Below are 22532 nucleotides of genomic sequence, written 5' to 3' on the forward strand. Positions count from 1 at the left end.
GGCTGAAAACAAATGACTTATAGATAAAAATAATAGTATATGATAAGAGTTTATGATAAAAGGGATTTAATCATTATAAACCCTTATTATCAAGTAAAATAATAAAATTATTCTCTAAGTTCTCTGGTAGTCATTATATACATTCATTACCCAAAAGTCCTCAAAATACTAGAATCACTCTTTGAACTAGAAGAAATCTTAAAGAACCAACTAACTTCCCCCACCCCCTGTTATAGGGAGGGACCCTTGGGCTCAGGCAGAAGTTGTACCAAGGTCAGGTAATGGCAGAGCCAGGCCTAGAACCCACTGATGTTCTATGCTGTCCTGCCAACTATGGAGCATTTCTCCAAGACCAGTTTTCTGTGAGGTTTCTGCCATCTATCCACTTCCCTCATAGTTACATCTTATATGAGAGCAAGTTGTACTCAAGATGTTTACTCATAGGTCATAGATGCTAAGTTGACAGATGCCATTGTTAGTCTTTTAACTCTGCCAATGCCTTGTTCCCTTACTACAGTATTATAGTCACTACTGTCCAGTACCTGTCTTCTGCACTGCACAAGAATTTTACAGAGACAGACTTCGACTTTAAGGTAGGAGCTCCTGAGATCCATTGCTATATTTGTAATAACAGTAGAAAGCCAAAAAACAAGCTCAGTTTTTGTTCCTGTTTTTGTTTTACTTAAAATTAGCAACCATTTTATTTTACTCACAATTTTTCAGGTCAGGAATTTGAGATGGACTTAGCTAGGTGTCAGATGTGTGGCTGGGAGCTAGGGCAGGCTCACTGGGCTTTTGCTTTATTAATATGCTCATAGTATTGAACCACTTCCAAGTTTGATAATGACTAGGATATGACCCAAGAGTCTCCCTTTTGGAGGTACTAGGAACCAGACATCCAGGAGTAGGCTTTCTAGGCCAGAAACAACACTATTGGTTTTAAGAGGAGTCAAGAAAAAAAAAGTTGTTTGCAAAGACATTTATAAAGGAAAAAACCCAAAATCTTAAAATTGTAAAATGAATTCTGTGCTATATCCATATATTTAGAATCTCTCCTTGCAAGGTTAAGGACTTGGGCTGTCACAAGTTTTCTCTTTCTCTGTCTCTCTAGGTGTGGAATTCTTATTTTAGCCTGGCAGTTCTGTTCATAAATCAGCCAAGCCTTCAGCTAGAAATCATCACTTCAGCCAAGAGGAAGAAGATTATAGATAAGTAAGACATATGTTTCTTATTCACCTCCCTACCACACATCCAGATAGGGTTATGTTTCCATGAGTGGTTCCTCAGAAGTCCACAAGGTTCTCACTGGGTAGCTTTCCAAAGAGCCAAATGTGAGAGTTCAGTTGACAGCCAAATGATGTAGTGCTGGGGGAAGCATTAGAGACAGTGCTGAAGTGCTAGCCTTATTGGGTTTATAGCCCCACCTTCCTGAACTTTCTCCCACTGAAAGCTGGATCCTGTGTTATTATTTCCAGGTATGGGGACATGCGTGTGATGATGGCTTATGAACTGTTCAGCATGTGGCAGAATTTGGGTAGGTCTTTTCTCCCTATTTTTCTATTCCACATATTGCATAGCCAAATAAAAAGTGATAAGACTAGTAACTTCCCCCAGGTTTTATGGATGTTAATTCAGACCAAAGTGACCTTTACATATCTTTAACGTAACACCTCAGGTGGAAGTTGCCACACATGTACACGGAGCCTTTTAGAGGGAGAGTTAGGCTGAGAAGCAAGACCCCAGTAACACACATGCACGTTCCCTTTTTTGAGAACTAAAGTCCAAAGGAGAAGAGTATGAAGGCTCTAGGAGTTTTTTCCAGCTTAAGAACTGATGCCAGTAAGATCTTCTGTACTCTTCATGTCCCAGTCCAAAAGTGGCAGACTCAGAAACATAGATCTTTTTTTTAATTAAATTTTTAATTTTAATCCCAATATAGTTAACATACAGTGTTATATTAGTTACAGGTGTACAATATACTGATTCAGCATTTCTGTACATTACTCAGTGTTCATCATGGTAAGTGCACAGAAGTATAGATCTTGGAAATACTCAGCACATGAGCAAGGGCAGCTATTCATTTCCATAAATATTGAAACATCTTTTGGGTCTCTGGTATTCAGGCCATGCAGATCAGGTTTCTGCCACCAGTTGCACGAAGATTGCATGCAAGAAGGGAATTGCAGCCCCTAGGTGAGATTGATTTTAGCTCCCTTTCCTTCAGCAGCTTCTCTAATACCCAGTGCTTTGGATCTGAAATTGTCAGATTGTTTGGTGGAATCCTTGTATTGCCCTGGTGACTAGGAGAGCCATCTTTTGGTATTATAGGCTTCTGAGTGGCCTCTCAGGATACTAGAGAAGCTGTTACCCTGAAAAGCCATTACCCTTCCTAGCTCTTACTGTTTTCAACTGAGTTCATGCCTCTGAAGCCTTAGGAATGGTGGTCATAAAATCTTCCAGTCCTCCATTAACCATCTCAGTCACTAACCCTGAAGCAGCAAACAAGGTGGGAGGCATTCCTGCCAGTGAAGATTAGGGCTTCCTTCTGTGAGTGGGGATACATTTCACCAAGCAGGCTTTCCAGTTCAGTACTCTTACACCCTGCATCCAGCATAGTCTGGGTATAGGTCTTAACCCTGAAGTTGACTCTGAAATTCCCAGGAACACAAGGTACTAATAAACTGTACCAAATACCAAGATTGGGATATGTAGAATCAGCCTCAGGGCTAATATTGGCCCCTTAGATAGGCTTTCACAATAGAAGAAACCAAAAAAGATGCCAAATTTGCCTGATAAAGCTATTCTTGCCTCTATCTTGTGTGTGTGTGTGCATGTGTGCGTGTGTGTGTGTGTGTGTGTGTGTGTGTGTGTGTGTGTGCGCTTGCGTGTAAATGGCATTTTCTGGTCCTCAAGAACGGGTTTTACTTGGCTATAGCAATCATTACACTGGTCCACAGTTTGTCTCCTTTATAGACTCTGAAGGACTGTAAGTAAAGCTCTGGAAAATGGTTCACTCTGTTCCACCACTGCAAGAAAGAGAAAAGTTCTGTCCCACAGTCCTCAGGACTGGCCCTGGCTTCTGCAAACATGCCCCAGATTGCAGGCCAGTCAAGGAAGTCTGCATCACCCACTTCCCATGGAAAGAATGTTGGGGGATGAGCTGGTCTAGTCTGTGTAGATGCAGTGCTACCATCAGAGTGCAATGTGAAGACAAGGGACAGACATGGGGAGGAGCACAGACAGAGTCCCTGAGCCATTCTGTCCAAGTAGGGCTGTGCAGGAGGCTCCTGCTAACTCAGGAGGAAGCCTTTTGGGCAGACATGAGCACAGACTTTGAAGAGGCCCATGAACTTCAGGCCTCTGGTGGCTGGACCAGGGACTATGAAAATCTCATCACTTATTTATTTTTATTTTTTATATTAAATGTAATTTATTGTAAAGTTGGTTTCCATGCAACACTCAGTGCTCATCCCAACAGGTGCCCCCTCAATGCCTATCACCCACTTTCCCCTCTCACCCACCCCCCATCAACCCTCAGTTTGTTCTCAGTATTTAAGAATCTCTTAAATGCCTTTGGGCTAGAGGTAGAGACCTCAGGGATAGTGCATTGTGTTTAAGCAGAAATGGATAAATATTCCTTGCTAAATAAATGCTGAACAATATGAAACTGTCATAGGTTACTCAGAAATCCTGTTCTGTCTAAAGTAGTGAACTCTGTTCCTTGACCTCGGAATGATTTTTGGGTAGTTTCCCCATAAATTCTTTGGAAAGGCAATTTATGCCTGTTGAACATTTGTTTTAGCTGGGATGGGCCAGTTTTATCTATGAATTCTAAAAAGCCAAGGAAAAGAGTATCTCAGAGAGCCATAGGGGAGAGCTTGCTTTCCTCTCAATGTTTCTAGGGCAGATGAAAGTATCTGCTATGGCCACACTTGGGAAGCTTCTATAGAAGGAGCAAAGAAAGCATAAACTAATATGTATTGGGTTTTGTTGTTCAGGTGAACATAAGATCCACTTTATTCCGGGAATGATTGGTCCTTTTCTGGGTGTGACACTGGTCCCACAGCCAGAAGTACGGAACATCATGATTCCCATCTTTCATGACATGATGGACTGGGAGCAGAGGAAAAATGGCAACTTTAAACAGGTAAGATGACACCTTCTCTCCTCTGGATGGACCCCTTCTGCCCAGGCAGGTGATCCAGATGGCCAGACTATGGTTCTAGTGGGAATGGCTACAGCCCATCTTGGCTTGCCCATCTTGAATCCTGTTCAAGGGTTTTCCCTTAATTGCTGACTAGAATTGATTTGTGGATTTTCTTCACGAAGCTAGAGGTCAGAAAAGAATAATAGGAAAGGAATGAACATGATATAAAGAAATTTTCTGTTCAAGGAGAGAGTGACTGAGACTGTGACCAAGTTTCATTCAGGAGAGGCCCTGGGAGCATAGTACCCTTCCTCTCTGGTGCATGGTCCAAGCATTTCTAGGGCTAGAGCCAAGATCAGATGACGTCTCATGGCTCATAGCCCAGAATTTCATAGACTCCTGCACAGAGGAGTGGGTCCAGAAGGTATAAGCCCTTAGCTTCTGACTAAGTCACTTCAGACTGTTCCTCTGTGCATACCTTCTGCCACCTCTAAGGCAGAGGAGATGGCCCCTGCCTTTTTATGTGTAGCTCCAAGGAATAGGACTAGGACCAATAGTGGTCAGTGAAGCTGATTTTAGCTAATAAAAGAAGTAACTTGCTAGCAACAGGAACTGTCCAGTGTAAGCTAGCCTGCTTTGGGAGATGGGGAGTTCTTTGCTGGTGATTCTCAAGCAGAAGCTCCCAGGAGACCTCTAGAAGAAATTTATGTATTGGATTGGAGACTGTACCAGTTTCCCAGTAAGCTCCCTCCTAACCCTGTGACTCTGAGATAACCAGTGGTCTTGTAGTGAGTAGTTGTAACAGTGAGGAACAGACCAGACAGACAATAATTTTTAAATTCTTATTTGTTTATTTGTTTGTTTTTAAGTTTACAAAGAGCAAAATTCATTCTTTGTGATTTAAAGTTCTGTAAATTTTGATAAACACATAGTCATGTAACCACCACCACAATCAAGATTTTTGAAATTCCTAAGAATTCCATTATGCTACCATTTTGTAGTCAAACCTTCCCCCTACCTTTAACCTATGACAGTCTGTTCTCCATCACTGTAGGTGTGCCTTTTCCAGAATGTCATTTGAATGAAATAATGTAGAATGTAGCCTTTTGAGTCTGACTTCTTTCACTCAGCATAATGCCATCCAGAGGTTCATCCATGTTGTTGCACTTACCGATTTTTCTGTTGCTGAGTGGTATTCCATTGCAGTTATTCACTATTTGAAAGACATTTGCACTATTTCCACTTTTTGTTGGTTATGAATAAAGCTATTAAAAAATATTTCTTTACAGGTTTTTGTATGAATATAAACTTTCATTTTTCTTAGGTAAATTTCTAGGAGTAGGATTGTTGGCTATTGTAAATGTATGTTTAACTTTATAAGATGCTATCAAATTTTATTCCCAAATGGCTATGCCATTTTTTCTCTTTTTTAATATAATTTATTGTCAAATTGGCTTACATACAACACCCAGTGCTCATCCCAACAGGTGCCCTCCTTCCTGCCCATCACCCACTTTCCCCTCCTCCACTGCCCATCTACCCTCAGTTTGTTCTCAGTCCTTAAGAGTCTCTTATGGTTTGCCTCCTTCCCTCTCTGTAACTTTTTTTTCCCCTTCCCTTCGCCCATGGTCTTCTGTTAAGTTTCTCAAGATCCACATATGAGTGAATACATATATCTGTCTTTCTCTGATGGACTTATTTCACTTAGCATAATACCTTCCAGTTCCATCCACATTGCTGCAAATTTGAAATTCCAGCAGCATTGTATGAGAGTTTTAGTTGATCCATATGCTCATCAGAATTTGATATCATCTCTTTGTGTGTGTTTTTTAGCCATTCTAATAGATACATAGTTGTATATCTTGGTGGTTTTAATTTCCATTTCTTTAATGATTAATGATGTTGAGCATCTTTTAATGTGTTTCTGTCTTTATATCTTCTTTGGTGAAATGGTTATTCAAAACTTGTATTCATTTTAATTGGGTTATTTGTTTTCCTATTGTTGAGTTTGAGGGTTCTTTATGTATTCTAGATGTAAGTCTTTTGTTGAATATATGATTTACAAATATTTCCTCCCAGTCTTTAGCTTGGCTTCCCACTTAACAATAGTGTCTTTCACAGAATGAAAATTTTTAATTCTTATGCAATCCATTTTATCAATGGTTTTCTTCTATAGATCATGCTTTTGAGATCATATCTGAGAAATCTTTGCCCAGGACCATGAAATTTTTTCTCCTGTGTTTCTTCTAGAGGTTTTATAATTTTATATTTAGATCTATTACCTATTTTGAGGTAGCCTTTGTGTAAGATGTGAAGTATGGGTCAAGACTTTTTTTTCCTTTTCACACATGGAGGTCCAATACCTTTGTTAAGAGAAAAACTATTCTTTGTCAAAAATCAGTTCACTGTATGTGTACAGTTCTCTCCACATGTACATAGTATACAGCTCTCCAGTCTTTCCATTGATCTATGTCTTACCTTTCACCATTCCCACACAGTCTTGATTATGGTAGCTTCATAGTTAGTCTTAAAATCAAGCGGTGTGAATCCTCCAAATTTTTTTTTCAGTATTGTCTTAGCTATTCCAGTTCCTTTTCTTGTAAGTCTCAGAATTAGCATGTCAATATCTGCAGAAATTACTGCTGAGATTTTGGTTGAGATTGCATTATAATCTGTAGATCAAATTGGAAAGAATTGATATCTTAGTAATACTTAATCATACTTCTAGTCCATTAAGGCAATATATCACTCCAATTTTTAGGTATTCTTTTATTTTTTCATTAATGTTTTATAGTTTCAGCACACAGATTTGTACATGTTGTTAGATTTATATGTTAAGTATTTCCTGGTTTTTGGTGCTATTATAAATTATTCTGATTTTTAAATTTTACTTTTGTTGCTAGTACATAGAAATACAGTTGTTTTGTATATTAATATTATATCCTGCACCCTTGCTAAACTTACTTATTAGCTGTAGCAGGTTTTGGAGATTCCTTGGGATTTTCTATTTAGTTAATCCTATCACTTTCATTTTTTTATGAAATTTATTGTCAAATTGGCTTCCATACAATACCCAGTGCTCTAATCCTATCACTTTCAAACAGAGACAGTTTTATGTCTTCCTTTCTAATCTGTATGCCCCCCCCCCCTTTTTTTTTCTTATACCTCATTGCACTGGCTAGGACCTCTGGTCTGGTGTTAAATAAGAGTGATGAGAGTGGACATCCTTGCTTTGCTCTTAATCTTCAGGGAAAGTATTTGGTGTTTCACAATTAAGTATGATGCTAGCTAGTTGTAGGTTTTTTATAAATGTTCTTTATCATGGGTAAATAGTATTTAACATAAGAATCCATTTTTGGAGTGTGCAACTCTAATGCCTTCATTTCTTCAGAAAATAATAACTTCAAACAGAAAAGAACTTAATTTTCTTTTTTTTTTTCACAACCTTCTAAATTATGCAAAATCCACAACTGCCTGATGAGAGAACCTAGTTATGGAGAAGCAGATGACATTGCAGAACTGCACCATGGGTCACTGAGTTTGTTAAAAGAAGGTCTAGGCTGTATTCTACCATTACGACTAGTGAATAAAGAAAGATAACCTTGTGGAAGAATAAGTTGGAACTCATTTCTCACACTTTAAGACTCAGCTGTTAAGCTGTGTTCTTTCCCTCATTAAGGCTATCGTGGGGTTCCTGGACAGCTCAGTCAGTTAAGTATCTGACTCTTGATTTCAGCTCAGATGATGATCTCACAGTTTGTGGAATTGAACCCCGTGTTGGGCTTCATGCTGGCAGCACGGAACCTGGAATTCTCTCTCACCCTCTCTCTGCCCCTCCCCCGCTTGCACACGTGCTCTCTCTCTCTCTCTCTCTCTCTCAAAATAAATAAATAAACTTAAAAAAAAGACTATCATGAAAAATTGATATCAAGCAAGCCATGTAAACCTTGTTGACTCTGGTAAGCAAAATCTTGCTGCTGCTTCCGTTTGCCACCAAATATTTTTAAAAAGTGGTCTACTTGTGGCTTTCCAGTTTTCCAAGCACCATTTGTTAAAGAGACTGTCTTTTTTCCATTGGATATGCATGGGGCATTTGTACCCCAATGTTTATAGCAGCACTTTCAACAATAGCCAAATTACGGAAAGAGCCTAAATGTCCATCAACTGATGAATGGATAAAGAAATTGTAGTTCATATACACAATGGAATACTACGTGGCAATGAGAAAGAATGAAATATGGCCTTTTGTAGCAATGTGGATGGAACTGGGGAGTATTATGCTAAGTGAAATAAGTCATACAGAGAAAGACAGACACCATATGTTTTCACTCCTATGTGGATCCTGAGAAACTTAACAGAAGACCATGAGGGAGGGGAAGGAAAAAGAAAAAAAAAAAGGTTAGAGAGGGAGGGAGCCAAAACATAAGAGACTGTTAAAAACAAGAAACTGAGGGTTGATGGGGGGTGGGAGGGAGGAGAAGGTGGGTGAGGGGTGCTGAGGAGGGCACCTGTTGGGATGAGCACTGGGTGTTGTATGGAAACCAATTTGACAATAAAGTTCATATTTAAAAAAAAAAGTGGTCTACTCTTTTCATCCCCACATTTCCATTTCCCACCCTCCTATCCATCCAGTCTAATATGTATTGTATACCCACTTCTGTTGAAGTTGCTCTCTGCAAGAACACCCATAACCTTTGGGGCACCTGGGTGGCTCGGTCAGTTAAGTGTTCCATTCTTGATTTCGGCTCAGGTCATTACTTCACAGTTCGTGAATTCGAGCCCCATGTCGGACTCTGTACTGACAGTGTGGAGCCTGCTTGGGATTCTCTCTCTCTCCCTCTCTCTCTTCCCCTCCCCTGCTCTCTCTCACTCTCAAAATAAGTAAATAAACATTTTTTTAAATGTTAAGAAAAAAATACGACCCATAACCAAATTACCAAAATTTTTGTCTTGATTACAGTTGTGCTTTCCACAGCTTTGGCTCTGTTAACTACTCCCCTACTCCTTCCCACCTACTAAAAATATTTCTTCTAATTATAAAAACAATAGGTATTTAATGTAGAAAAATTAAAATGCAAATAAGATATAATGAAAAAATTTAATCCATAATCCTACTATTTTAGTAACTTGTGGGGGAGACAGAGTATGTCTTTTTAGACTGTTTTTCCCCATACATAGAGGTTTTTAAGTTAAAAAATGGAATCATTGTGTATATTGGGGTTCAGGGGCCATTGTGTGTATTGACTTTTAATCTCCCCTTTTTAGTAACATGTTTTCATCACCATCTCTTCATGTCAGTTCATGCTCCTCTGTCCTGCCCTTAGTTTAGAGGCTACACAGTAGTCCATTGCATGGCCTACACCACAATGTATTTAGTCAGCTCCTAGTTTTAGAAACGTAAGTTCATTCCAGATTGTTGTTGTTAATATTGCAAAACACATACCCATTCCTAATTATTCTCTGAGATAAACTTCTCAACTGTAATTCCTGGGTCAAAGAGCCTTCCTTAATTAGGTTCTTTTTTTTTAATATGAAATTTATTGTCAAATTGGTTTCCATACAATACCCAGTGCTCATCCCAACAGGTGCCCTCCTCAGCACCCCTCACCCACCCTCCCCTCCCTCCCACCCCCCATAAACCCTCAGTTTGTTCTCAGTTTTTAAGAGTCTCTTATGCTTTGGCTCTCTCCCACTCTAACCTCTTTTTTTTTTCCTTCCCCTCCCCCATGGGTTTCTGTTAAGTTTCTCAGGATCCACATAAGAGTGAAAACATATGGTATCTGTCTTTCTCTGTATGGCTTATTTCACTTAGCATCACACTCTCCAGTTCCATCCACGTTGCTACAAAGGGCCATATTTCATTCTTTCTCATTGCCATGTAGTACTCCATTGTGTATATAAACCACAATTTCTTTATCCATTCATCATTTGGTGGACATTTAGGCTCTTTCCATAATTTGGCTATTGTTGAGAGTGCTGCTATAAACATTGGGGTCCAAGTGCCCCTATGCATCAGCACTCCTGTATCCCTTGGGTAAATTCCTAGCAGTGCTATCGCTGGGTCATAGGGTAGGTCTATTTTTAATTTTCTGAGGAACCTCCACACTGTTTTCCAGAGTGGCTGCACCAATTTGCATTCCCACCAACAGTGCAAGAGGGTTCCCGTTTCTCCACATCCTCTCCAGCATCTATAGTCTCCTGATTTGTTCATTTTGGCCACTCTGACTGGCGTGAGGTGATATCTGAGTGTGGTTTTGATTTGTATTTCCCTGAGGAGTGACGTTGAGCATCTTTTCATGTGCCTGTTGGCCATCCGGATGTCTTCTTTAGAGAAGTGTCTATTCATGTTTTCTGCCCATTTCTTCACTGGATTATTTGTTTTTTGGGTGTGGAGTTTGGTGAGCTCTTTATAGATTTTGGATACTAGCCCTTTGTCCGATATGTCGTTTGCAAATATCTTTTCCCATTCCGTTGGTTGTCTTTTAGTTTTGTTGGTTGTTTCCTTTGCTGTGCAGAAGCTTTTATCTTCATAAGGTCCCAGTAGTTCATTTTTGCTTTTAATTTCCTTGCCTTTGGGGATGTGCCAAGTAAGAGATTGCTACGGCTGAGGTCAGAGAGGTCTTTTCCTGCTTTCTCCTCTAGGGTTTTGATGGTTTCCTGTCTCACATTCAGGTCCTTTATCCATTTTGAGTTTATTTTTGTGAATGGTGTAAGAAAGTGGTCTAGTTTCAGTCTTCTGCATGTTGCTGTCCAGTTCTCCCAGCACCATTTGTTAAAGAGACTGTCTTTTTCCATTGGATATTCTTTCCTGCTTTGTCAAAGATTAGTTGGCCATACGTTTGTGGGTCTACTTCTGGGGTTTCTATTCTATTCCATTGGTCTATATGTCTGTTTTTGTGTCAATACCATGCTGTCTTGAGGATTACAGCTTTGTAGTAGAGGCTAAAGTCTGGGATTTTGATGCCTCCTGCTTTGGTCTTCTTCTTCAAAATTACTTTGGCTATTCAGGGCTTTTGGTGGTTCCATGTGAATTTTAAGATTGCTTGTTCTAGCTTCGAGAAGAATGCTGGTGCAATTTTGATTGGGATTGCATTGAATGTATAGATAGCTTTGGGTAGTATTGACATTTTGACAATATTTATTCTTCCAATCCATGAGCATGGAATGTTTTTCCATTTCTTTATATCTTCTTCCATTTCCTTCATAAGCTTTCTATAGTTTCCAGCAGACAGATCTTTTACATCTTTGGTTAGGTTTATTCCTAGGTATTTTATGCTTCTTGGTGCAATTGTGAATGGGATCAGTTTCTTTATTTGTCTTTCTGTTGCTTCATTGTTAGTGTATAATAATGCAACTGATTTCTGTACATTGATTTTGTATCCTGCAACTTTGCTGAACTCATGTATCAGTTCTAGCAGACTTCTGGTGGAGTCTATTGGGTTTTCCATGTATAATATCATTTCATCTGCAAAAAGTGAAAGCTTGACTTCATCTTTGCCATTTTTGATGCCTTTGATTTCCTTTTGTTGTCTAATTGCTGATGCTAGCACTTCCAACACTATGTTAAACAACAGCAGTGAGAGTGGACATCTCTGTCGTGTTCCTGATCTCAGGGAGAAAGCTCTCAGTTTTTCCCCATTGAGGGTGATATTAGCTGTGGGCTTTTCATAAATGGCTTTTATGATATTTAAATATGTTCCTTATATCCCGACTTTCTTGAGGGTTTTTATTAAGAAAGGATGCTGATATTTGTCAAATGCTTTTTCTGCATCGATTGCCAGGATCATACGGTTCTTATCTTTTCTTTTATTAATGTGATATATCACATTGATTGATTTGCGAATGTTGAACCAGCCCTGCAGCCCAGGAATGAATCCCACTTGATCATGGTGTATAATTCTTTTTATATGCTGTTGAATTCGACTTGCTAGTATCTTATTGAGAGTTTTTGCATCCATATTCATCAGGGATATTGGCCTGCAGTTCTCTTTTTTTGCTGGGTCTCTGGTTTAGGAATCAAAGTAATGCTGGCTTCATAGAATGAGTCTGGAAGTTTTCCTTCCCTTTCTATTTTTTGGAATAGCTTGAAAAGGATAGGCATTATCTCTGCTTTAAATGTCTGGTAGAAATAATGAAATATGGCCCTTTATAGCAACATGGATGGAACTGGAGAGTGTTATGCTAAGTGAAATGAGCCATACAGACAAAGACAGATACCATATGGTTTCACTCTTATGTGGATCCTGAGAAACTTAACAGAAACCCATGGGGGAGGGGAAGGGAAAAAAAAAAGAGGTTAGAGTGGAAGAGAGCCAAAGCATAAGGGACTCTTAAAAACAGAACAAACTGAGGGTTGATGGGGGGGTGGGAGAGAAGGGAGGGTGGGTGATGGGTATTGATGAGGGCACCTTTTGGGATGAGCACTGGGTGTTGTATGGAAACCAATTTGACAATAAATTTCATACATTGAAAAAAAAATTAAAAATAAATAAATGTCTGGTAGAATTCCCCAGGGACGCCATCTGGTCCTGGACTCTTATTTGTTGGGAGATTTTTGATAACTTATTCCATTTCTTCACTGGTTAACCGGTGTTCAAGTTTTCTATTTCTTCCTGTTTGAGTTTTGGAAGGGTGTGGGTGCTTAGGAATTTGTCCATTTCTTCCAGGTTGTCCAGTTTGTTGGCATGTAATTTTTCTTAGTATTCCCTGATAATTGCTTGTATCTCTGACGGATTGGTTGTAATAATTCCATTTTCATTCATGATTTTATCCTTTTGGGTCCTCTCCCTTTTCTTTTTGAGAAGCCTGCCTAGAGGTTTATCAATTTTGTTTATTTTTTCAAAAAAACCAACTCTTGGTTTCGTTGATCTGCTCTACAGTTTTTTTAGATTCTATATTATTTCTGCTCTGACCTTTATTATTTCTCTTCTTCTGCTGGGTTTGGGGTGTCTTCTTCTGCTGGGTTTGTGCTGTTCTGCTTCTATTTCCTTTAGGTGTGCTGTTAGATTTTGTATTTGGGATTTTTCTTGTTTCTTGAGATAGGCCTGGGTTACAATGTATTTTCCTCTCAGGACTGCCTTTGCTGCATCCCAAAGCATTTGGATTGTTGTATTTTCATTTTCATTTGTTTCCATATATTTTTAAATTTCTTCTCTAATTGCCTGGTTGACCCATTCATTCTTTAGTAGGGTGTTCTTTAACCTCCATGCTTTTGGAGGTTTTCCAGACTTTTTCCTGTGGTTGATTTCAAGCTTCATAGCATTGTGGTCTGAAAGTATGCATGGTATGATCTCAATTCTTGTATACTTATGAAGGGCTGATTTGTGACCCAGTATGTGATCTATCTTGGAGAATGTTGCATGTGCACTGGAGAAGAAAGTATATTCTGTTGCTTTGGGATGCAGAGTTCTAAATATATCTGTCAAGTCCATCTGATCCAGTGTATCATTGTTTCTTTATTTGTTTCTTTATTGATCTTGTGTCTAGATGATCTATCCATTGTTGTAGGTGGAGTATTAAAGTCCCCTGCAGTTACCAGATTCTTATCAATAAGGTTGCTTACGTTTGGGATTGTTTTATATATTTGGGAGCTCCCATATTCGGCACATAGACATTTATAATTGTTAGCTCTTCCTGATGGATAGACTCTGTAATTATTATATAATGCCCTTCTTCATCTCTTGTTACAGCCTTTAATTTAAAGTCTAGTTTGTCTGATATAAGTATGGCTACTTCAGCTTTCCTTTGACTTCCAGTAGCATGATAGATAGTTCTCCATCCCCTCACTTTCAATCTGAAGGTGTCCTCAGGTCTAAAATGAGTCTCTTGTAGACAGCAAATAGATGGGTCTTCTTTTTCTATCCATTCTGATACCCTATGTCTTTTGGTTGGAGCATTTAGTCCATTTACATTCAGTGTTATTATAGAAAGATTGGGTTTAGAGTCATTGTGATGTCTGTAGGTTTCATGCTTGTGGTGATGTCTCTGGTATTTTGTGATCCTTGGAACATTTCATTCACAGAATCCCCCTTAGGATCTCTCATAGGGCTGGTTTAGTGGTGATGAAATCCTTCAGTGTTTGTTTGTTTGGGAAGACCTTTATTTCTCCTTCTATTCTAAATGACAGACTTGCTGGACAAAGGATTCTCAGCCACATATTTTTTCTATTTATCACATTGAAGAGTTCCTGCCATTCGTTTCTGGCCTGCCAAGTTTCAGTAGATAGGTCTGTGACTAGTCTTATAGGTCTCCCTTTATAAGTTAGAGCTTAATTACGTTCTTACAACCCCACTTCTCACAACTCTGCTGTCCTTTGACATCTCAGACTGTAGGCTACCCTTTCTGTGTGCCCCACACCAAGCACTGACCATGCTGGCCTGTGTTATCTGTTGTTCCTGCCTCCTCTACCAGATGATGAGTTAGGTATTGGGCACCAGGGCTGTTTCTTGTGCATTTTTCCTTAGAACCCAACATAGTCCCTGAGACATGTTAGATTCATGGAGATGAAAATCAAAGTTAACATTTATTGAGCACTTCTAAGAGCTAGAGCACAGGGACACCAAAGAAGACTGTTAACCACCATTACTGCTTCACAAACAAGGAAATGTAGGCTTAGAGAAGTAAATATCTTGCCCTGAAGTAGGCAGCTGGTTGTCACAGGACAAATATTTGTTGAATGTATAATAAGATGTCACTTGTCACTTCAGGAATATTGATTCCATAGAATAAAAGTAATTCTGAAAACACAAAATTGTCAATATTACCAACTATGACATGATATATATATATATATATATATATTTTTTTTTTTTTTTAATGTTTATTTTTGAGAGAGAGAGAAACAGTGTGAGTGGGGAAGGGGCAGAGAGAGAGAGACACAGAATCCAAAGCAGGCTCCAGGCTCTGAGCTGTCAGCTCAGAGCCCGACATAGGGCTCAAACCTATGAACCTTGAGATCATGACCTGAGCCAAAGTCGGACACTTAACTTCCTGAGCCACCCAGGTACCCCATGACACGATATATTTGAAGAACTTAGCATTTTATTTGACTTAAAGACATTGGTTTTGCATACATTGATCTACAGCATTACCTGTTTTGGATTTCTCAGTTTCTCCTAATAACTTCTCCCTTTATCAGCACTATAGAGGGTGATGAAGTAATATCCCCATATCTTCCCATCACCAACTCCTCTGCCTAATACAGAAGTTCTAACACTTGAATAGGCATCACTACTGGGAGGGCTTATTGAAACAGATTGCTTCTCCTTTTCCCAAGTTTCTGATCCACTGGGAGCCTGAGAATCTTCATTTCTAATGATATCTAATGACTGATACTGCTAGCCCAGGGGCCCATTTTGAGAATTCAAGGGAACTACTGCACCCATGTTTACACAGTCATACCCCCTGCTGCTCCAGGTCCCTTTCCCCTATTTGCCATGTCCTGGAAAACACAATCTATCTATACCTGCATGTTTGAAGAGAGATCCCTTATTATAAACAGACCCTTCATCCCCTGGGAGGCTTGTGGGCCACTGATTGACCCAGTAAGAAGAGACAAGATTTGAACTGAGAATAAGATCCCTTGGCCTCTGGTCCTGGCTCTATCTGACTTTACATGACCCAGGCAAGTCCCTGCTGAAGTCTCTTCTCCACACAGAGAAAGACATGGCATCAATCCCTAAGGACCCCTGGTCTCATATTTTCTTTCTCTGAAATGCATATTCAAGCAGCTGACTCATCAGGCCATACGTGAATGTGTGACAGTCTCTGCAGAGCAGACCACTATAAACAGAGCCACATTTATTCATCCATTCTCATTTCCTGCTGAAGGGGTTCAGAAACTATAATTGCCTTCAATGAATTTTCTAATTCAATTATTTTTTTATAACTTCATTGCTTTAGGACTCTTTGGCCCTATGTGAAGTGAGAAAATGCTTCTGTTATAGCTCATTATTTTTTTTTTTTTAAATTTTTTTTTTTCAACGTTTATTTATTTTTGGGACAGAGAGAGACAGAGCATGAACGGGGGAGGGGCAGAGAGAGAGGGAGACAGAGAATCGGAAACAGGCTCCAGGCTCTGAGCCATCAGCCCAGAGCCCGACGCGGGGCTCGAACTCACGGACCGCGAGATCGTGACCTGGCTGAAGTCGGACGCTTAACCGACTGCGCCACCCAGGCGCCCCAAGGCATGGCTGCTTTTAATAATGAGCTATAACACGGGGCGCCTGGGTGGCGCAGTCGGTTAAGCGTCCGACTTCAGCCAGGTCACGATCTCGCGGTCCGGGAGTTCGAGCCCCGCGTCGGGCTCTGGGCTGATGGCTCAGAGCCTGGAGCCTGTTTCCGATTCTCTGTCTCCCTCTCTCTCTGCCCCTCCCCCGTTCATGCTCTGTCTCTCTCTGTCCCAAAAATAAATAAACGTTGAAAAAAAAAATTAAAAAAAAAAAAAGCAGCCATGCCTCTTTGTTTATATGAAGTATTTATATAAATAATACCAAAATACCACATTTATTTTTTTAATATGATTTATTGTCAAACTAGCTAACATACAGTGTATACAGTGTTCTCTTGGATTCGGGAGTAGATTTCCATGATTCATCACTTACATACAACACCCAGTGCTCATCCCAAGTGCCCTCCTCAATGCCCATCACTCATTTCCCCTACCCCCATCAACCCCTCAGTTTGTTCTCTGTATTTAAGAGTCTCTTATGGTTTGCCTCCCTCCCTCTCTGTTTGTAACTATTTTTTTTTCCTTCCCCTCCTCCATGGTCTTCAGTTAAGTTTCTCAAATTCCACATCTGAGTGAAAACATATATCTCTTTCTCTGACTGAGTTTCTCTTATTTCACTTAGCATAATACCCTCCAGTTCCATCCTCGTTGTTGCAAATGGCAGGATTTCATTCTTTTTCATCACTTAGTAGTATTCCATTGTATATATAAACCACATTTTCTTTATCCATTCATCAGTTGATGGACATTTGGACTCTTTCCATAATTTGGCTATTGTTGATAGCACTGCTATGAATATTAAGGTGCATGTACCCCTATGAATCAGCACGCTGTTTCCTTTGAATAAATTCCCAGTAGTGTTCTTGCTCGGTCATAGTGTAATTCTGTTTTCAACTTTTTGAGGAACCTCCACACTGTTTTCCAGAGTGGCTGCACCAGTTTGCATTCCCACCAACAGTGCAAGAGGGTTCCCCTTTTTCCACATCCTCATCAACATCTGTTGTTTCCTGAGTTGTTAATTTTAGCCACTCTTGAGTGGTGTGAGGTGCCACAATACCACATTAAAAATGTTTAATTTTTTTATTTTTAATGTTTATTAATTTTGAGAAAGACAGAGAGACAGTGGGAGCAGAGTAGGGACAGAGAGAAGGAGACACAGAATCCAAAGCAGGCTCCAGGCTCTGAGCTGTCAGCAGAGCCTGATGCAGGGCTCAAACTCACGAGCAGTGGGATCATGACCCGAGCCGACGTCAGACACTCAACCAACTGAGCCACCCAGGCGCTCCCAGTACCACATTTTAAAGGCTAATGAGGGGTTTAAAAGACTTTTATCTCACATCACTTATGACTAATTTCTCACCTCAGAGTAAATCCAGTGAGGCTTATTGGAAGTGGCTGAGCACTGCTGAACACCTTGCAGATCAGTTGAGTAGGAAAAAGTACAGTATTGCTCCTCACGGTTTAAGAATTCAGTAACAAATGCAGGTGCCCCAGTGATGAGGCAGTGGCGAGGCAGCAGCCCCAAGGGCTCTAGGTCCTATGGGGACAAACAGTGGAGCTTTTTATCCTGAAGTAGAATCTCTGAAGGAAACACTCATACCTTGCTCAACTCAGAATCATGTCAGCCATTCGAGCAAGGGGTAGCCCTGCTGCAAGCTTCCTTTGTGACTGGCTGACTAGAGGGTAAAGTTCTAACCAAATGTATTTTACTCACACAAATTCTTTTGAGTGTACATTTTTTTAAGAAAGAGAAACACTTGACAAAGACCTCTTTTGTATCCAAAATACTTTTCTTTACATGGAATCCTTGCCTTTTGACCCTAGACTGGGAAAAGAGTATCTGAGGTGTGTAAGTTCCAACTTTAAACCACTGGAGTGGGGAGCCTTCCTAATCAAGGGGGTAGAGTGGTTTCTTGGTGCTGTAGATGAGGTCCTGCCTTCCCTCGGATTTATTTGGTACAAGGACAAAATCAGGAAGCAGTTCCCAGCCATTCTCACCTGTGGTAGGAGCTAGATTTCCCAATCTTCCTCTGAGGTCAGCTTGGGTTCATGAAGTCTCTGCTTCCCTCTAGGTGGAGGCTGAGCTGATTGACAAGCTGGACAGCATGGTGTCAGAAGGGAAAGGCGACGAGAGTTACAGAGAGCTCTTCGGCCTGCTGTAAGCTGCTTTAGCCCCAAGCACCCCACACTGGGGGAGGGGGTGAAATGGGCTGATGAGGGGTAGGGGTGCAACCCACGCTGGCTGGGCTTCAGAGGGTGAGTATCAGGAGTGACCTAGATTGTTCCTAGTCAATAGGACGGTGGCATTATGGCAGCAAGCTCTCAGGGATTGCCATAGTTGACTAAAGAGGTAGAGACAGGCAGTAACTCTGAGCTCTTAGATTTGCTGATAGGAAAAGGGTCTTTATATGTCTTCATAGCATGCACTGTATCCAGTTGGGCACACAGCCCATGGGGACTCTCTGAGGGCTCAGTGCTGGCATTTCTGAGAGGTAAACAGTTAAATCCTTGCTTCATAAGATGGTACAATCAACTTTGAAAAAACACTACCATGGATCTTGTGACTTTAACAAATTGTGCCCACTCTCCAGGACAGTTTCCCTGTTTGTGAAACAGGGTGTTTGTACTGAGTGATGTCAGGGATTTTCCCAGGTCCACATTCATAGCTCCTGTCTTTTTTTTTAAAACATTTATTTATTTTTGAGACACAGAGAGACAGAGCATGAACAGGGGAGGGTCAGAGAGAGGGAGACACAGAATCTGAAACAGGCTCCAGGCTCTGAGCTGTCAGCACAGAGCCCGATGCGGGGCTCAAACTCACAGACCACGAGATCAACCTGAGCCAAAGTCGGACGCTTAACCGACTGAGCCACCCAGGCGCCCCTCATAGCTCCTGTCTTGAAATGTTGGAGGCCAAGAGTCTTTGCCACAGGGCTAAGTCCAAAGGAGGGACTCGGGAGAGCCATGATTCTCCCAGATAGATAGTGATGCTGGACATTTTATCTTCCAAAAAAACAAAATCTTTAGACTTTTATAGCTCTAGAGTCCCCTCCCATCTCACTCATTATTTCCAGCTTTAATATTTTCTTTGTTTTCATGCCATTTTGAAGACAAGCCTATGACATATTTTTCCAATAATAATACTGTACATTTGCTTAGAACTTTACAGTGTACAAATGTGTTGACGTTTCTTACTTAATCCTTACAACACACCTGTGAAGTGAGCAGGGCAGAAATTATCTTCATGAATAAAGGTGGTGAAACTGAGATGAGGAAAGTGTTAGCATGCCCTCGGTTGAATGACCTGTGAAAAGCCACTCTGGGGGGAGGACTCAGATCTCCCAATTTCAAGAAGGGGGAATCTTTCTGCTATATCCTACCCACTTTGTTCCTTAATGAGTCACACAAAATGTGAATTTATTTGAAATTTAAATAATTATAATTTGTGTAAATGAATCTTTACCTTAGTATTTTTCTTTTAGCTAAAGATGTTTCTAACTGTGGAAATAATGCAGAGAAATCTCTTCCTAAGTCACTAACAGATGATTTTACTACAAAGGAAAAAGCACACAAATAACTTGCACTTACTAATTACCTGACCAAATAGTGTTTCATAAACTCTTCTAAATCATGTTTGAGGACTGAAAACTTCCGAGAACCATAAAGCAGCATTTCCCAATTTGTGTTTTGGGGAAGTTGCTGGGGGAAAAAAGTAAGTGATCAGTTCAGAAAAGATTCAATTAAACAAAATTGAGCAGACCTCTATTACAGGACTTAGCAAAGCCTTTAATAGGTATAAAGATGTGAAATATCTCTGACAGGAGTGTGTAGTGACCAGCATTTCCCAGGCTTGTTTGCTCGCAGAACACCTTTCTTGGTCCTCCAGGACAGCAGAGCTCTGGAGAATAGTTTGGGAAATACTGACACAGTGGCTTCATCCACACAGCTCAGAGACCAGAGCAATGGTGTGCCTTCTCTCTCTAGTGATATAAGTCACATGGGAAACCCTCACTTTCCCAGAAGCCTCAGCTCAGGCCATATACTCTGTGTGGGGAAGACTGTCGCCGTCATGGCAGCATTAACAGCAGCCAGGTTGTGAGTGGGAGTGCCCAGTGCTGGGCTTTTAGCTGGGCCTGCCACTCCAGGTGACTTTCATGACTTTTAGGGAGTGAGGGACAGTGTAGAAAGGAATCAGGAATGAGACCTGGACCTGGGCTCATCACTAGAGCAAGCAGAGAGTCTAGGTCATCATCCCCTAGGAGAGATCTGTGGGAAGGCAGAGAAGCCAGAGGCTACCCTGAGGTGCCAGGAGCATGGGCTGGCAAATGAGAAAAGGACCTGGGCATTTAGCTCTTGGCTCTGGCAATTTTCACTTGGAAACATCCCGACAGTGGAGATGACCAGGTATAACTCCTAGTTTCACTCACTGCCCTTCATACTGGGCCCTCAAGACTAGTCGGAACCTTTTCCTTGGTTTACATGAAAAGTTGAGTTTGTATGTTTGCTGAGGATGCCTCTGAGTGGTGATGGAGGTAGTTGGCCAACTGCAAAGCCAGATCCATCCTCAGTGGGCTCTTATTCAGCTGCTGTTTTAGAACAAACCTCACAGCATACACCTAAAGGGCTGGGGCTTTAAAACCCCTTCCTCAGTTCATTGGCATCCTTAGGAACTTATACAGGAAAATGGAAAATATGCTCATCTGTTCCTGCCAGTTCAGTAATCGCCTTGTCTTTGCTTTCTGCTGCATGGAGTAGAACCCAGCTGTTTGGGCCCTACCCCAGGTAAGACTGTAGTGTGGTAAGTCTTCTGTCTCCAGATCCATCACAGGCTCCATGGGCTCTGGGACCTCACTTTTGTGCCCAAAGAAGGCTCATAAATTGTATACTGTGTTTGTTTCCCCCCACCCTCCAACTAATAGCCTACTGGAGAAGGTTGAACAGGAAACATGGCGTGAAACCGGCATTTCCTTTGTGACCTCAGTCACCCGCCTCATGGAACGCCTTCTTGACTACAGGTATCTTCTCAGGCACCTACCTATCTGACCTCTTGTCTGATCAGGATACTTGCCTCAGCAAGGACATCCTCTGACCTTAAAATTGAAACCATGTGGCCTTCAGGGGGAGGACTCTTCTGGTTTGGATGCCATCATCAGTCATTGGGAATCTACTGATGGCCAAAGAGAGGGAAAGAGTCCTCTCCCAGGGGTAGGCCAGGGCTTCCTAGGATCCCCCCTGATATGTGAGCACATATATCCAGGAGGCATCCCAGGGACATGCAGGTTTCCATCCAGAAAGGTCACAGCTCAGAGCAATGCAGCGAACAACTGTAGGTCCTTTGTGCTGTGTTCCTGAGAGCCATATGACAGATGGGCGGGGAAATATCACCCGGTACAGAAGTGTGACACAGCAGGACTTCCAGTTGGTTTTTCCAGGCACTGGGGATCCTACTTTTCCATGCCTCCATTCTTTGCCTAAAGTGTTTTTTTCTGTCCCTTGGTCCTGACCATGAACAGATTAGAGGAAGCAGCCTGTGAGCTCAGAGATCTTTATGCTATGTTCAGTTTGAGAGTTCATGTAAAATTAGTTTTTTCATGAAATCTTGCTTTCTGTCATATCACGGCTTTTGAATTACTCCAGATGGGGCAATGAAGCCACCATTGCAGTCTTCATTATTCTCTTAGCAGAGTTCATGTGGTGGCTAAGGGTACCTTTTAGGAGCCTAGAGGGAGGTGATAGGGAATGAGGAAGAATGACGGAGGAAATCCATCCCCAAGCAATAGTTGTCTCCTCTGTGCTACAAGACATGTAAACGCCAAGGGAGAGCACTTCCAACCCATGCATCAGGAAATGAGGGGGTTTAGGCCACCTCCAGTTGCTGCTGAATAGAAGGTACTCCTATGGCAAGACTTCTGCTTTGCAGAAGACTCAGGTGTCCAGTGTACTATCTGGACATGGAAATGGAATTCCTGAGAAATGGGTTCCCATATTAGGCATCCCCTCTTCCTGTAGCACAGTTGTGCTTGTGCAAGTTTCAGCCCATTTTTCCTGGACCTTAAAAGTTGACAAGTGGCCTTTTGGGGATGCCTTTTAGATCAGTGGACTCCTTTGTTCATGCCACATCCCCAGCCTTTTCTGTACCTGCTATCAGACAGGGAA

At 41.1% G+C, this 22532-nt stretch overlaps 1 protein-coding gene across 6 annotated transcripts in view; it reads left to right on the plus strand.

Moving 5' to 3' along the window:
* The window catches only part of DOCK3 (dedicator of cytokinesis 3), a 597238-nt gene that overhangs the window by 537227 nt on the left and 37479 nt on the right, over nucleotides 1-22532 (plus strand). For 5 of the 6 annotated variants that reach the window (XM_030306883.1, XM_030306888.1, XM_030306884.1 and 2 more), the window contains exons 29-35: nucleotides 518-593; nucleotides 1112-1212; nucleotides 1476-1534; nucleotides 3999-4147; nucleotides 18449-18534; nucleotides 21132-21158; nucleotides 21296-21391. In XM_030306883.1, the coding sequence (XP_030162743.1) occupies nucleotides 518-593; nucleotides 1112-1212; nucleotides 1476-1534; nucleotides 3999-4147; nucleotides 18449-18534; nucleotides 21132-21158; nucleotides 21296-21391 (594 nt within the window). The remainder of the gene's footprint in view (nucleotides 1-517; nucleotides 594-1111; nucleotides 1213-1475; nucleotides 1535-3998; nucleotides 4148-18448; nucleotides 18535-21131; nucleotides 21159-21295; nucleotides 21392-22532) is intronic. The other variant, XM_030306885.1, reaches the window with a different exon arrangement.

The sequence above is a fragment of the Lynx canadensis genome, chromosome A2 (genome assembly GCF_007474595.2).
Source record: "Lynx canadensis isolate LIC74 chromosome A2, mLynCan4.pri.v2, whole genome shotgun sequence".
NCBI lineage: Eukaryota > Metazoa > Chordata > Mammalia > Carnivora > Felidae > Lynx > Lynx canadensis.